This window comes from Helobdella robusta (assembly GCF_000326865.2).
Source record: "Helobdella robusta unplaced genomic scaffold HELROscaffold_2, whole genome shotgun sequence".
NCBI classification, from domain to species: domain Eukaryota; kingdom Metazoa; phylum Annelida; class Clitellata; order Rhynchobdellida; family Glossiphoniidae; genus Helobdella; species Helobdella robusta.
In genome coordinates this window covers 8,363,230-8,381,172 of record NW_008704083.1, presented here as the reverse complement: position 1 = coordinate 8,381,172, position 17,943 = coordinate 8,363,230, and the positions used below count along the sequence as shown (strand labels likewise).

Below are 17,943 nucleotides of genomic sequence, written 5' to 3'. Positions count from 1 at the left end.
TCATTCATTTGTTTGCTTGTTGTTTGCTCAAACACTGTTCACTTGTTTGTTTTTATAGGGGTCAATTTTTTCTTTTGTAGCGTGTTCACTGGTTTGTCACTTTACCACTTTTTTAGGTTTAGTTATAAATCACTGGTCACATTTAATTCATCTTTCTCTCTCTCTCTCTCTCTCTCTCTCTCCTCTCTCTCTCTCTCTCTAAAATTACACAGTTATAACTGTTATTTTATTATTAGTCTTTAAAAACTCAGAATCTGACAAACGCAGAAACTGTTATAGCATGCAAGGCAAAAGTATAAAATGATAACGAAAAACGGAAAATAATATTTCGTTTTGTTATGTTAATATCAGGCACTCGCACACACATTCACGCACAGAAACACACTGAAACAGAGAGAAAGACAGGTACGTACCAGCATTTAGCCCCCATCATATCACACGCTCTAGGCATAAAATGGTCATTAAGTTGGTCAAGTAACAACTTTGGAAGGGGTCAAACCACAACTGTTAATTTAAACATTGGTTGAACAACGTAGCATCTCAGTCAAAAAAGTTCACAAATCTGTATTTTTTTCTTCTTTAAAAAATCTTTATTTATATATATACATCATATTGATATGTTGACAAGTACTTAACACTGAATGAATGAACTATGTAAAGTACGTTAAAAAAAACTCACATAAACTGCTACAAATCAAAATTGATTAACATGTAGGTATAGTCATTCAAATATTGTTACCCACCCATCAGAACAGCATATGAGGTGATATATGTATGTATGCATGCATGAATGTATACAAGTATGTATGTTTGTATGTGTGTATATGGATATGTTTGGATGTATGTATGTATGTATGCATGCAAAACTTATTTTCTTAAACGTTTGTCCATGTATGTTTCAATGATTCAATTGTGCCAAGTGAATATATTTCTATATATATTATCAATATATATATATATATATATATATATATAATGATAAACATGCAATTAAATATGTATGAATGTTAATAAAAAACATTATCAATTATAGTATGTATGCGTGTATTTGTATGTATGTATATATATATATATATATATATATATATATATATATATTATATATATATATATATATATATATATATATATATCGACATGGCATGCGATTGCATTCTAAATGTTTTTTCGGCTTTTAATGTACAAATATTAAATACATACATATATACATTTGTATACATAACTCATACAAATGTTATGTATATATATATATATATAAATGAATATATATATATATATATATAGACCTAATTGTGTGTATGAACAAAAAGAAAAATAAATAAAATGATCGGTTTTTGGCACGTTTAAGTATTGTCTAATTAGTAATTACTTTGGTCGTGATCTTTATCATCATCGTCGTCGTCGTCGTCACCATTACCATGATATCTTTTTCCTCATTATCATAGTCATCGTCATTGTAGTGGCCACTCTCCTTATCGTCATCATTGTTAGTTGCCATCATCAGACCAGTGATGTCATTGTCAAAGCAACACCATCATCGCCTTCGTCATCATAGTCATTGTCATCGTCATTCTCATCATCACCATCTTTATTAGCACCATCATCATCAGAGCTTCATAGATATTTAATGTTTTTTATCAGCAGGCGAATCATCAACTGTCGAATGAAGCTCGATTAATTATGTCTTGCAGACGTGTGTGTGTATTGTCTTCTACTTCTGCTGCTGCATATCATCACGTAAATGAATGGCGAGTGAATGAGTGAACGACGTTTCATAGTGTGAGTGAGTGAGTGAATGATAGGTGGGTGGATGGCTGAGTGAGTGAGTGAGTGAGTGAGTGAGTGAGTGAGTGAGTGAGTGAGTGAGTGAGTGAATAATTTGAAAGAATGTTTTTGCCCGTGAGTTTATTTACTTCTGTGTATATACAATAGATAATATGTAAGCTAACAATACCATTTTAAAAATTAACAATCTTATAATTTGAAAAATTTAATGAAATAATCTAAAAGTCTGAACCGTTAAAAATTTGAAAATAAAAACAACAATTCAAAAATTTAATAATTTTTTAATACATTTCAACGCTCCTACATTGGTGAAATGTTCGTTTTTAAAATTATTCGCTAAACTTTAAAACTTTTTACACTTAGCGGTATCCATTTTTTTGTTGAAAAATAAAAAAAAATTCTGTCACTCAAGTCCTATGGCTGTTTCAACTTAAGTTAAATACAATATTTTTACTCAGTCAATTATCATTATGCATTCAAATTGAAGTGTTGTTTAAAAGTATCTGCGATAAAAAATGTTTTTACGCATACATTTGTGGAGACTTTTAAATCATTTAAATTGTCAATCGTCGTTACCTTTAAATGAAATTTTTAAAGGTTATTGTTTAAAATCAACCTCAACACAACACAACAACAACAACAACAACAACATTAGCAACACCAGTCACACCAACAAGAACCAATTAAATGCTAAGTAACCACATCTAATCAAACTTCTCAAAACGGCTGCCTAACACGTAATCAAACATTTTTTATCCAAGGTAAAGATTAATTTCAAAGAAAAAAAACATATATACACATACAAAAACAAGAGAGAAAGCGACAAAAAGAGAGAGAAGGAGAGAGGGAGCGAAAGGGAGAGATAGAGGAGTCGTGAGATAGCAGACAGACCTGATGAGAGTAAATGCATTATTAATGTGGATGATTAGAGTAGAGGCCATAGAAAGCCCACAATTTAACCTCATCTTGTAGATCTCAACCTCCTGATAAAAATCAATTACACCCTGCAATGTACACCATGGTGATGATTATTAAAATGACGATGAATATAATGATATTTGTGGTGTTTATCATCAATTTTTATGGTGACGACGACGACGATGAAGATTTGATAATAAAAAAAATTTGTCCAAAAACCACTATCAACTTACTACCGCAAATAAAACAACGACCGCCATACTACACGTTTAATTTCAACAGGACAACAACAACGACAATTGTTTCAACGTTTCAGAACTTATACCAGAACGCCAAAACTTTTAAACCAAATTTTTCTAGAAATAGAAGGAATAAGAAAGAATTTTAACATTGCAGTAATGCTTTGTGCGTGCGTCACATTAAAAATGTTGTCGCCAATTTACATAAAACGTCAAACATCATTTTAACTTTTTTTTTAACAAATATTAAAGCAGCGTGTTATTACATTTATTGCATCTAAACATCAGAGATAAGTGGACTTGTTTGTTGAGAATGAAAAACACATAAACGCACGCTTATTACACTGTTCACGTGATAGCATATAGAGAGGAAGAGAGACAGAGAGAGAGAGAGAGAGAGAGAGAGAGAGAGAGAGAGGGAGAGAGAGAGAGAGTTGTTTGTTGAAGAGGAGGACAATAACGAAGAAGTAACCAACCTGGACTATCACATTCAATAACACTCGAGGAATCAAAAGAAAAATTTTAATTTACATTAATGAATTCATTGCAATGTTTGCAGATATCTTGAGAGGTAGTAAGTGCTAGGCAGGTATATGAGCTGGTTTACACGTGTTCTCATGTTGTAGAACTTGGCGCATTTTAAATCATTTTCAAGAAGCTCTTCATATTATCAACTGCCTCTGCTCGTCCTATCTACGATGTAATATAATGCTTCTTTTTTAATAAATTTACACGTTTTTTCATTCGTTTATGGGCAGGACAGAGAGCTAATATGAATAACTTGAAATTGTTTTGGGGAATGCAAATGTATTTTTCTTGATAGCGGTTAATAACTTCGATGATGGTTTGGTTCGGATTCATATTTTTATTATTCATATTTTCGTTTTCGTATTTTTATTATTCATATTTTGATTATTTATATTATTATTATTGCTATTAGTAGTAGTAGTAGTAGCAGTAGTAGCAGCAGTAGTAGTAGTAGTAGCAACAGCAGCAGTAGTAGTAATACTAGTAGAAGTAGCTAGTAGTAGAAGCAGCAGCAGTAATAGAAGTAGTAGTAGTAATAGTAGTATTTTAGTTCTAAAACAATAACCATAAAATGTATCTATCTTCAAACTACTATACACTTAACCCACTATCACCAACTCAAATTAACCCTTGTAGATATTAATTTCTTTAATACTACTACTACTGTTACTGCTACTACTACTACTACTACTACTACTACTACTACTACTACTAATACTACTAATACTACTAATACTACTACTACTAACAATAATAATAAAAATAATTATTATTACTATTTTTACTGTTATATTAATAATGTTATTGTTGCTACTATTAGCTATCATTATAGTTATAAAACTATTGCTTTGATTCTTGGCAGCTGTAGTATTAGTTTTATTGTTGTGGTTGGTGTTGCTGTTGTTGTTACTTTAAGTGTTATATTACTATTATTGTTGTTGTTGTTTGTTGTTGTTGCTTGTTGTTGTTTGTTGTTGTTGTCTTGTTTCTGCAGTTCGGTGACGACGAGCAAACATTTGATATCATCGTCTGTGATCACCATTCAAACGAGCGGCTCGATCATGATGGTTGCGCTCGTGACGGTGATGATGATGACGACGTTGAAGGTGATGATGATGAAGATGATGATGGTGATGAGGACGATGTTGACAAAAATGATGACAAAGCTGATGACGAAGATGATGACGACGATGATGACTAATGTTGATAATGATTATGATGATGATTACGACTCTAAAGATGATGATGATGTTGACGTCAAGACTGACAGAGGTTGTAGAAATGGTGACAAAGATGATGATAATAAGACGGTTATGATGATTTTAGTGACATTGATGACGATGATTGGGATGATGATGATGATGATGATGATGATGATGATGATGGGGCTTATAACGATGATGATGATTGTGTTGCTCTGACAATGACGTTTATGGTCTAATGATTACAATCAGAGCAGTGTTAGTGAGATTAATTTTATAAGGACGATGATGAAACGATGATGACGACGATGATGACAATGATGAGGAAGAGGATGACGACGATGATGACGTCAAAATCGGAGACATTGATTATGATGATGACGATGATGATACTGTGGCAAGATTCATATGACAGGAAAGATGACGATGCTGGTGACGATGATGATGATGATAATCATCAAAATGCCATGCCAATATTAGCAGTATTAAAATGACGAAACCATGATGACGATGATGATGGTGGTGACAATGGCGATGGTGATTGAAACAATTCTGGCAATGGTGATGATTACGATAATAACGGTGATGCTGACGACGACGATGATTGATGGTGATAATAATGACAAATATTATAATGATACATAAATATACTTATGGATGGAATTATGCGAAAGCTGTAGAGAATATCTTTTTAATTGGCGCTTTTAAAATTATTAATATAAATAATAATATATAATAATAATAATATTTATCGCTAGTAGTAATTGTAAGAGGTAAACTGCACGCTCAATGACAGACAACAAAAGCAATCTAATAACAAACTGTTACGCTGTCTTATGAATGAACGAGTGAACAAATGAATGTATGAATGAATGAATGGATATGCATGTATGAATGAGTAGAGGAATGGATAGATGAATGATGAGTTAATTAGATAATGGATAAACAAATGAACAAATAAACGATGGAATGAACGAATGAACAATCAAAAATAAAAAACATACATAAAATACGCCGGTATGTATTGTATATATACGAGCGCATAATTTTTTATACAATGTCTAACATACGTTAATAATTAATTAAATTAATAAATATTAATATATCTCCATATAAATGGCATATTTGTAACAACAGTTTTGTAAAGAGATATGCATCGCATATTTAAAGAATAGATAAATTCTTCGGTAAGACCAACTGAAAAACATGTTGGCACCAACATGACGATTGTATGTGCAGTATGTATATATGTATGTATGTATGTATGTATGTATGTGTGTGTTTGTATGTACGTATGTTTGTGTGTATGTATGTATATATGTATGTATGTATGTGTGGGTGTTTATGTATGTATGTATGTTTGTGTGTTGGTGCATGTGTGCATGTATGTGTATGTTTGTGTGTTGGTGCTTGTGTGTGTATGTGGTTGGTGTACATATGCATGTATGTATGTTTGTGTGTGTGTGCATTTATATTGGTATGTATGTACGTTTTTAATTATCTACATATTAGTGTGTATGTTAATATCTAATGGCTGTTTGCTGTTTGTCAAGATATTTTTACTCTGATGCTCTATTACTAATGTTTGGTGTATTGATATTAGTTGTAACAATAAAAGTAGCTAGTATTAGCAGTAGTAAAATATGTATTGAGTAACGTTGGTAGTAAAAACCTCACCCTTTCCAAATACCAGCCACTAGATGAAGTTTCACGTGTGGAACGAAATCATGAAATAAGATGCAATATCGCATTTATCACATTTTTTATCATTTGATGATGATGATAAGGGTTAAAATAATAATGATGATGATGATGATGCAAATTGATAAAGATGATGACACTGACAGTTCGGATGATGATGAAGAAACCGGGAAAACGATGCTGATGAAGGTGGTGGAGATGGTGGTGGAAAAAGTGATGAAGATGATGAGTCGTTGTAATAATGGTGACATTGAAAAATCGAAAATCCACACCAATTTGCATTTCTTTCACTTGGTCTCAACTTAAATCTTTTAAAAATGACAATATTTTTCCAACGTCAAAAATGCATACAAAATTGTCACGAGACGCAGATTACTAAAATTGGATTGAACCTTGACTATGGGACTCTTGGTGCTGGTGGTGGTACAGCAAAGTATGATAAGGTCGCTTTTGACGATGTAATAGCGATTCGAGGAAGATGGCAAAGAAGATGATGATGTTTGAGTAAGTGAATCAATATTCTAGCCGACACAATTATACTCTATAAATGTAGTAAACATTAGCCGTGCGTGTGTTCAAGCGAGGCTTCATCAGACCTCGCAAAAAATTCATCAACGAGAAAAAACATGACTTACTCGTCTTTAATATTTCATCAGTTAGTACTTGACCAGTTTTTCAAGCGTGTGCTTCTTCTTTCCTCTGAGTTTAATCCACGCGTGTCATCATGATGATGATGACGACGACGACGATGATGATGATGATGTCGATGATTTAACAGTAATTATTGAATTTTAACTTTCAACATCAAGTTTTTTGCCGCCCTAACTAACGCTAATCAGTTTGAATTAATCATCAGGTGTTATAAATTAACGGAAAGTACGATGGCACGCTCAAACATTGTGTTGCAATAAATTTAAAAAAGCAATTAGAGATGGATTAATATGCTTGCAATGACGTTATTTTTTGCATCAATCTGAGATCTCACAACAGCGTGTAAATCCTAAATTATTGAGCCATTGAAAGTTCACCATCAACTCATATATATGCCAAACGCTAAAACCATTTCATCTTCTTCCTCATTGGCTATTGAGCAATCGCAAGTTCCGCCTCTTGCCGCTTTATAGCTTGTTAATGATGATAGTCTGAATATTGATACGACGAATAGTAGTAATGAATTTGAAATTGTGGGCGGAGTTCAGATATGATTGACGGAGTAATTTTAAAACCATCGAAAAAGCATCGGAGTGAAAATGTAGTTGTAGAACATATAGAAAAGTTGTATGCGCGCTTGTATATGGGTCATGTGCTCCAGCTGCTGCTACTGTTGTTGTTGGTGTTGTTGTTGATGGTGTGTTGTTGTTGTTGTTGATGGCGTGTTGTTGTTGATGTTGTTGATGGCGTGTTGTTGTTGATGTTGTGTCGCTGTGTTGTTACTAATGTCGTTGTTGTTCGTGTTAATGTCTTTTTCGATTTTTTCGCTGTCAACGTTTTGTTGTTGCTTTTATGACGTTTACATTGTTTTTGGTTTTTGGGACTTTGTGTGCAATTGAACAAAGTGTTTTGTGGTTATTAGAGGAGCCATCAATTTCGCTGCGGTTGTAGCGTTTTTTATTTGGTGATTACATCGCTGTGCTTGTTGTATGTTTATTGTGATGGCGTGTTTTATGTGAGGATTGTTGTTTGATTGAATCGTTGGTGAAGCCACCGCAGAGGCTGTTGGGACTGTACAGTCGTTGGCAAGTTTTGTTACATTTATCGATTTCGCTGGTAAAATATTTGCGCTCATGTTGCTGCAGTTGACGGCATGCGGTAGGCAAACATGCGCGCTGTTGAAACACTTCAGAATATTAAATAAATATAAAGTACATTTGTGTGCTTCTCAATGTCAAGTCTGTTATTAGTTATTCCAACTGTATGGTGACTGTCGGGCATGGAATGGTCGCTATGCGTGTTGCTGTCGTTGATGTTGGTAGGCATGGAGGAGTACTTCCGCGATCATTATTATTATTATTATTATTGCATCTGTATTGTTATTTCCATGTTTTCCATCTTCATCTGTTATATCTCGACGTTACCATAACGTGTATGACCACATTTGAAAAATAAAAGTTATTATATATGGATATTTTTATAAGTTTTAAAGTTTTGGTATAATCATGGTAAGTTTGTTTTTTTTTATATATGAAATGTTTATTATTAATTATTTATATATTATTCATTATCTAAATTTTTATTTGAATTGTTTTATCACTAAATTTTAGAAATTTTTCCATGTTTTGTTGCTGCGTTGCCAATGAAGTGAGGTAATAATACATTATAAAACTGCCAAACAACAACGCTACACAAAACGATACGGTTCGATATGACATACCGATACTGAAATAAAGCCTCGATATATGTATGTCGTATCGACTCGGTACATCGAAACAAACCGAGAAATACAAACGATTAGTAAATAGTTCCCCTCGCAACACGTCGGTGTACACAACAATTTGCATTCATTTGGCTACACGGGCCAGTCGAAATTTGATTTGTTGAGCGCCAAAATTTCAACGCTGCCGAGACTAGACGATGCGGTTATAAAAGGGACATTAAAAATTTATGTCATAACTAATGTACACACACACACACACACAACACACACACAGACTCACACATACACACACATACACATATAAACTGTGTGTGTATATATATATAAGTATATACAAATATACATACCACAGTCAGTTATTTGTATTACGTGATAATGGTGTATGCATATATTTGCGTGTGCGCGTGTGCGTGTCTGCGTTTATGAGTTTACGAGCGTGCTAGAAAGGTATTTACTGATTTCCATATTAGCGGAGCCAGTTCGTGTTCATTTGATTTGATGATAATTTACATGGTCGCTCGATGAATTCTTCTTCATTTGATTGCAAACGTTTCAATTTTCAATGTGTCTCTCAAAGTGAAAGGAGACAGTGTAGTAGTTGTCCTTTGTTTCATTACACTGTTCTATGATGGGGTTTATTCTTAATCACCAATGTTGTTGCTGAAAACTTTATAGAAATTTTTCACATATTATCATCATAGCTTTTTGTAGTGAGTATTGTTGAGTGTTGCTACGTGGTCGTCTGTGTTGTTGATGACAATCTAATGTTGCCAATCTAGTTGATGTCGTCGTTAATGTTTTGTTCTCGACGTAATTGTTACATTGTTACAGCGCAAAACGAGCGATGTTGTGATGTTATGGCGAGCGAGTTTTATGCCGTCTGCGACTGCTGATGTAATAAATCCCAGCTAACAGAACGAAACGTTGTTTTATTGCAATAACATGTAACGAACGACCGCCTTCATATGCAACTATACGGTAACCAATATGAATGAATGAATGAACGAATGAACGAATAATGAATGAACGAACGAACAAACGAATGAACGAACGAATGAATGAGCTAGTAAATAAAATTATGCATATAAATCTAAATGCAAACTAGTTTAAATAAATATAATATATATATATATATATATATATATATATATATATATAACGTTATAAATACTGACATAATTACATACATATAAATAAATATACTTACATGTATTTATTTACTCATGTATATTCATGTATGTGTGTTTGTTGTATATATATATATATATATATATATATATATGTATATATATATAATAAACATGATGATACTTTTCACTTCAATGTCTTGTCCATGTCCCGAATGACTTTTATATTTAATTTGAGATTAAATTGGACGTCGTTTAATGAACGCTTTGCAAAATGGATGTAAGATTTTCAATCGAAATGACATTCTTCGTTATGATATATAGCTATGCACTCTCGTTACTAACTCTCTTGTGATGCGTTATTTTTATTATGCTGTTGTGTTGTTGTTGTTGTTGTTGATGTTGTTGATGTTGTTGTTGTTGTTGTTGTTGTTGTTGTTGTTAATCTGTGTGTAATTAGTTACGATGTTGTGTTGAGTTGTTGTGATGTGTTTTAATGTCGTCACTTGTAGTGTCATGTGTTGGTGAAATTTCGGTTGTTGTTCTTTGATGTCAGTCGCTAATTGCTTATTATTGTTTTTAAGATTTCACATAATAACAGGTCGGAATGTTTCAATGAACTGTTCAAAATGTTATTGCTTATTGAATTATATTTTTGAAACTTGATCTTGAAATAGCCACTTCAATTTACTGTACTATATATACACATATTGATGACAGATCTTTTTTCATGAATATCTGTCAGAAATAACATATATGCCATTACAATCTGGTCTCATTCTTTCAACCTTTTTCAACTTTTTAAAAATACTCACTTACTTGTCTAGTTTAGTTTGGCTTTTTGCATCACCGTTACAGCAGCTGATCTTAAAATTCAAAATTATTAACCGCTTCCAAATTGTTACCAGGAGCGCCGTTAAAAATCACAAAAATAGCGACTTGTAAAAAAAAAATATCTATTTAAATAGGTATTTAAATATTTGAAATAATCAAAACTTGAAAAAAAAATTATTAATCATACAAAAATGATAAATTAAAACACTAAGCCGCAATAACGAAAGCAATTGAAGCACACAAACAGTCGGTAACGACAAAAACATGAACGTCGTTAGGCGAACCACGAGAAGAGCGCCGACGACAGCCACCAACTACCGCACGAGCGACATAAAGCATAAACACAATTTTGGTAATGCGGGTGACGTCTGGACATGCGTGTTGACAATGACATCAACCTGCGCTGAAAGTAAACAAATAAAATAATATTCGCAACACTCTCCATTAGCATTGCACTTGGATAAATATACTTTTCCACTGTTATTATTCTCTCTCTCTCTCTCTCTCTCTCTCTCTCTCTCTCTCTCTCTCTCTCTCTCTCTCTCTCTCTCTCTCTATCTCTATCTCTCTCTGTCTCTCATTTTAAAATTAATCCAGAAAAGAATTTCAAATATAATTTAAAGTTATCAGCCTGCTAAATAAATGAATGGATGAATGAATGAATCAATGAAATGTTTTATTTTTATTTGACTTCTTGACTTCCATACACACACACACACACTCACACATACTCATACACACACACACACACAGACATATATATATTTATATAGATATTTATATGCATGTAGAGTAGACGTACGTTTATACATACCTATAAGAATGCATAATAATCAAAAGGTAATCGAACGTGTTTTTACAGTTGGTCACTCGAAATATTTCCATGGTGATGACCGGGTGTCACGTGATGAAAGTGCTATCACGTGGTTGGTTGGTTGCTCGTTGTTTTGTTGTCTATCCGTCCAGTTGTTTTTGTAGTGCTTGTTAAGTTTGCTTGAGTTTAAAATTCACACATACACATGACGTGGCACATGTGCTTTTGTGTTAGTAACAGTTAGTGTTGTTGTTTTTATTGTATTATTGGTTTTTCAGTTTGTATTTTGCAGTTTGGTGTAATTTGAAAATTGTGATTACTGGCTTATTGTTGTGTTGTTATTGTTTTTTGTTTATGTGGTTTTAGTTGATGTGATTTTTGTAAATGATATTGGTTCAGTTGTTTTGTGTTTTATGTTGTTGTGTGAGCGGATTAGCCTGTTGTATACTTGCAGAGATATTTTACTCAAAGTAAAAATGGAAGTTAAATGATTCGTTTTACTCGAATAGAAGAAAAAGTTTAAGCAAATTGATTTTGAAAAGTAGAAATAATATAAGGAAAGTAAAATGATTTCTTTGCAAGTAAACTCAAATAAAATAATTTTTCCGTAGAAACAATTTAGTTATACTTTTTAAAATATTTGGTGCTACAAAATATTTTTTAAAAAGATCTAATAACGATTTCAAAATGTTCGCAAATCCCTTGTTTCATTTTTCAACGCTTTGTTAGTTGTTATGTGAAAATATACTTTCTTTTGAACTATGCGCTATCAGTTGTTTTAAGACTGACAAGTAACCACGTGCTCTTTAAGCTTTCATCTCTTTCCATGACATAATAAATTAACTTGAATTTAACAATATTTAAATTAATATCTCAATCTCTTTGTGAACTTTTGTGAACACTGTCATGTAAAAACTCACACATTGAATCAAACACCCACCAAAACACACGTATGTTATCTAAACATGTGTTGTGTATACATGCAAGCACCACACATGTTAACACATTTTGTAAAACAGACTTCAAAATCTCTGGGATTTCTATCTGGGATTGATATATGGGATAATTCGATAGAAATTAAAATATAATATAGATAGTTACACCAATCCTAGCGATACAATCTTAATTCTACTCGCTTGAAATCAAGTGGATATATAAAATACTTTCATAGATTAATATGTCATAACGTACATGTTTAGTCACATAAAAAGAAGTGCATATTCAAACATACACAAGAACAGATTATACACATGCATGAATATGTATACATATTCAAAGCTGCCAAAAATCCGGTTCACATCCAGAATCATGTGATTTTTGGCAGGAGCCGGATTTCAGTAAAATTTAGAAAATGAAATTCGCCGAAAGCCCTAATTCAAATATAAAAATTTTGATACACTTTATCAGTCAGTTTTACACACAATTAATTAATTTCCACAAAGCGTCAGGTAATGTGATAAGTGATAAACAGAAGAAATAAAAATTGATTGAGACTGCTGTGAACATGAGTTTTAATTGGCTGGCACTGCCATGTGATTGATAACAAACGTAAACACGAACACATCACTCAATGCCTTCCCTCTTTCCTCCGCTAAGTTCTACTCTTTCAAAACAGTTTAATAGGACTTACATTAACAATAGTAATATGAAACAAATATTTTCATTTCGATAATATTTCAAACATTAAAAGTCTACCTATCCTCTTACCAAAGTTTATAACTTGAAACCTTACTTTTATATAGTACTATTGGTAATGTATACATATTTTTGTATGTGAGTGTGTGTGTTTGTCTCTGAGTGTGTGTTTGTGAGTGCGTCGTGTGTGTGTGTGTCTGTGTGTACATACATATTCATGATTCGTATACATGATTGTGAAGTTATATATAAAAGCATTTGTTTGAGAAACCACGATTGCTTTCACTATGAAGACATATTAATATGTAATTCAATATAGACATCTGTTTGCATTCAATTAAAAAGACTCCTCACTATTGTGCCGCACGGATTCAAATGTATTTTACCGACGCTTGATGAATGTTTGCGCTCACTTTCCTCAAATTGTTATGCATCCGTCCTTCTATGAATTTTTACAAGTTTAGTTTAAACCTGCCTTTGATAATATTCATCTGTGTTTTTTAATCGTTCGTTTGATGTATTTATAAAAAAATATTTTTTTAAATTGAAAAATCACTATCGTAAGAAAATTCTTCGAATCATTCCAATCCAGCCTGTACTTCCAACTTATATTCTGAAATATTTCTGCAAGAGTAATAATGAAGAACCGAACCACACAAATACCAACCACATTCCTCTGGTAGGCTCTTAATTTACTGTTACGTAACATATTGAAAGCTGTTACTATTGTGTGTACTGTTTGTGTGGTGTCTGTGGTCGTGTTGTAGTGGCGTGTGGCTGCGTGTGTTCCGTTTGGTGTGCGGCTCACGAACAAGCACACTCTCCAGATTGATTTCTGTTGCGTAATATGTACCGCCCCGCTTATATATATATTATACATATATGTAATATATATATATATATATATATATATAAACACACTCTGTTATCAGTTATATGATAATGAGTGTAATCGGGCATTTTAATTTGGTAATCGGACGTCACGTTATGCCTCGGCAGGTTGATGTTCCCGACGATTCATTGGAATGGGATCACATCCTCACATCCACATTCTTCACGTCATGTCACCAGTAACTGGAGTGCAGGTTACATTAACGTTGAGCGATTAGGATGGTAGTAATATGTATGGGAGTCAGTGATAACATGCCGATATGCGTTGATGATGTCTCGATGATAAAATGAGTGAATGAATACGATGATGATGGAATAAGTGGAAGAATTAATGAATGATGAGACATTTAAATGCAGCGCTTGATGAGGTAGTATGCGTTCAACATTACTTATACTGCTGTATGTTATTGAGTTGAAGGTGCAAGATTGTAGTTGGAAAATAGTTTGGAATTAAAAAAAATATAACATTACAAATGATAACGATGGTAATAATAAAAATAATGATGATGGTAGTGGTGATCTCAAAATGATGCTGACGACGACGACGATGATGATGTTGATGATGATGAACACGCGTTATCACTTATCAGCACCTTTTCAGTTACGCGCCGTTGTTACGCAATCCGCCCTTCTCTCATATCATTGACACTTATAACGCTCTGCAGAATTTACACACGCACACGCACGCACACGAAAACACACACACACATAGACATATATAGACATATATATACATAAGCACACATACATGAATAAACTGACATGTGCATTTATGTATAGGTACTTATACATACACATACACATAGATACAAACGTTTATAAATAAATAACTCAATAGGTAGGATAAAACAAAACATAAATATATATAACATTATTCAGCGTATATATATATAACATAACAAAATCAGATACATACAAATAATTACAAAGACACAAAGTTACAAACATACAATACATACATAAATTGATTCTTTAAACTGCGCACATCGTATTAACACTGCAAATGTTTGCAATGGTGTAGGTGGCTTCATTTTTTTGCACTTTATTTTTATTTTATTTTAATTCATTCACAAATTAATATTTTATTTAATTATTTGTATTATATATAATTAAACATGTACCAAAAGGGAGTGTTTAATGTTTATTTACATTTCGTTAATTTGCATCGGTTAGCGGCAAATAAATAACTGACCGTCCGACTGATTCGAATGTTTATTTGCAAATCACTTTTAATTGACACCACTGCTACCGTTGGATGCGTTTTAACCGCTTATTAATAACGGTGATCAAAAAATAGGAATTTTGCTGGTTAGAAAATTCTTTTTCCACAATTTTAGGGTTTAAATTTTATATAAATTTTAATTTATAAGAATAGCAATAGGCTTTTAAATTATTAAAAAAAGTATTACGTATATATTTGTGCTGTATATTCAAGCAAAATTATGATTAATATTTATGAACCAAAAAAAATTACGCAACTCTAATATAAAACAGGACATTAATTAGAATTAAAAATTGAACAAAACTATGACAAAAACTGATCAAATGAAGAGAGATGGAGAGAAAGATAAAAGTAGAGAAATAAGAAAAAGAGAGAGAAATAAAAGGAAAAAGAGAGAAAGAGAGAGAGAGAGAGAGAGAAAACAAAAAAAAAGATAGATAGAAATACAGATTGAGACAGAGTGAGAAATAAGGATAGAGACATGGAAGTTAGGACAGCAGCAGACCACCTGTTGAGATCAAATGCTAATAATGCCAACCTAATTATCAACTGTCGTTTCATCTTCTATTAATATTAATTGATGACCCGCTCATCTCATCTGATTATGAATATATATGCAATATATACGGAGACAAATGCCGTATACATAAATATATATAATGTGTGTATAAAAATATATACATGTATATGTAATCTTCTATACCGGCAGGCAATCAAAATTTTGATGTTTTATAAACAGTTTATAATTAAGTTATAAGCAGACACGCAAAAAATTGTCATGTATACATTGAGAGAAAGAGAGAGAGAAAGAGAGAGAGAGAGAGAAGAGAAAGAAAAAGAGAGAAAAAAGGAAGAAAGAGATTATATATATATATATATTATACATATATATATTTTTGCATAGACATAATTTTACATTAGAGTAAAAATAATCACTTGTGAACATGAACATTTTAACTCCATACTTCATATCGACTGTTTATCTAGTTGTTATAACTAAGCACTATTATTGAATTAAATACATACACTCATATATATACATATATCTGAAAATTTATTCATTGGCCTCCCAGAAGCAGATGGTACGGAATGTTGCAAGAGAGAGGTTGATCATAAAAATGTAAAAATATTTTGATACTAACATCATCGAGATGGTGTTGGATTTATGCGGCTGGTTAATTAAAATTTATGACGTAAAATAATGAAATCATTTTATCATTAAGTAGGTTGTGGCAAACACACACACTTACACACACTCACACACACTCACGCACACACGCACACACACATATATACACACACATTTCAAAATAATAAGTAACATGTTATATTTTTATATAATATTAACGGCATCCCATTTAACTCATCATTCATTCCTTTAATCATTAATTCATTCACTTGTTGCTTGTTTATACATTTATTCATTCATCCATCTATTCATTCGTTTAGCCATCCTTTCATTTATTCGCCCATTTATTCAATCAATCATTCATTCATTCGTTTATTCATTCATTCATCTTTCCATTCATTTTTCCATTCATTTTTCTATCCATTTATTAACTCATTCATGATAATTGAATTAACAAGATAGTATGTGAACATCAGACATGAAGGTTTGATGCATCGAATGCCAAACAAAAAAACCAGCACCCATTCCGATTCCAAACAGTTTTCTTCTTAATTATATCGCTAGAACGGTTAATTTCCCACTGAAAACTCACAAAAATTATTATCAAATGAGCAAACGAATGAATGAATGAAAAAATGAAGGAAGGAGTGAAGAAACGACGACGTGAATGAAGGAATAAACGGATGGAAACTGCTCGAATGTTTATATAAGTACGTAGTACTTGTAGGCAGTTTAACTCGGATGACATTTAATGTCAAACAACAACAATGATGATCTGCTGAATTTTAATTGGCTCTCCATAAACAACTCCATCAACCACTACTACCATTGTATCGCGTCGCCCGTTCCGTTGTTTCACAATGTGTGCAGTGCGTGTGTGTGTGCGCCCGTGAGTGTGTGTGTGAGTGTGTGCGTGAGTGTGAGTGAATTTGTTAATTTCTGAGAGCAATGACGTTATGTTATAAGCCATCATGTTATTGAGATGGGTTACCGGGATTTGGTTGCCAGGCTGGTTGTTGGTTAATATTTTTGTGCTAGTATGTCGAGTTTTTTATTAATTTGATTAATATTATTTATAATAAAATTTACTCATGCATACGTTTATACATTAAAAACTCAAAGTCAAACAAAACACCACACAAACACACAGACAAGCACTTATAAGCTTGCATACACACATACACAAACAAACAAACACACACGTACAGACAGAATGGAGGCACCAGAACAACTTGACTAACACAAACAAGTATGAAAAAATTGCAATCCTGCACGCTTGTTGAGAAAAGTTTTCAACAAACGGCAACATTGGCAGATGACATGATGCCTGTGGAGGATTGGTTGTTTGTATCATTTGGCGTATTTTTGTATCACTTTTGTATACCTTACATATTCTGTGTTTGTATCTCGTATCTTGTTTGCATTTGTATATCGTGTGCATTTGTATTCCATTAGCGTGTTTGACATAATTTGTAATTGCATCAAATTTGCGTATCATACGTATTTGTAGCAGGTTTGTATTGTTGTAATTGATATAAAATAAA

General features: G+C 32.5%; 1 protein-coding gene across 1 annotated transcript; it reads left to right on the top strand.

Annotated features, from left to right (window-relative positions):
- Nucleotides 1-10,972: 10,972 nt before the first annotated feature.
- HELRODRAFT_160743 (hypothetical protein) lies at nucleotides 10,973-14,231 on the top strand (the record flags this gene model as incomplete). Its single annotated transcript, XM_009017682.1, has 4 exons — nucleotides 10,973-11,117; nucleotides 11,571-11,638; nucleotides 13,750-13,836; nucleotides 14,157-14,231. The coding sequence occupies 4 exons, from the start codon at nucleotides 10,973-10,975 to the stop codon at nucleotides 14,229-14,231; spliced, it is 375 nt and encodes a 124-aa protein (XP_009015930.1).
- Nucleotides 14,232-17,943: the final 3,712 nt, after the last annotated feature.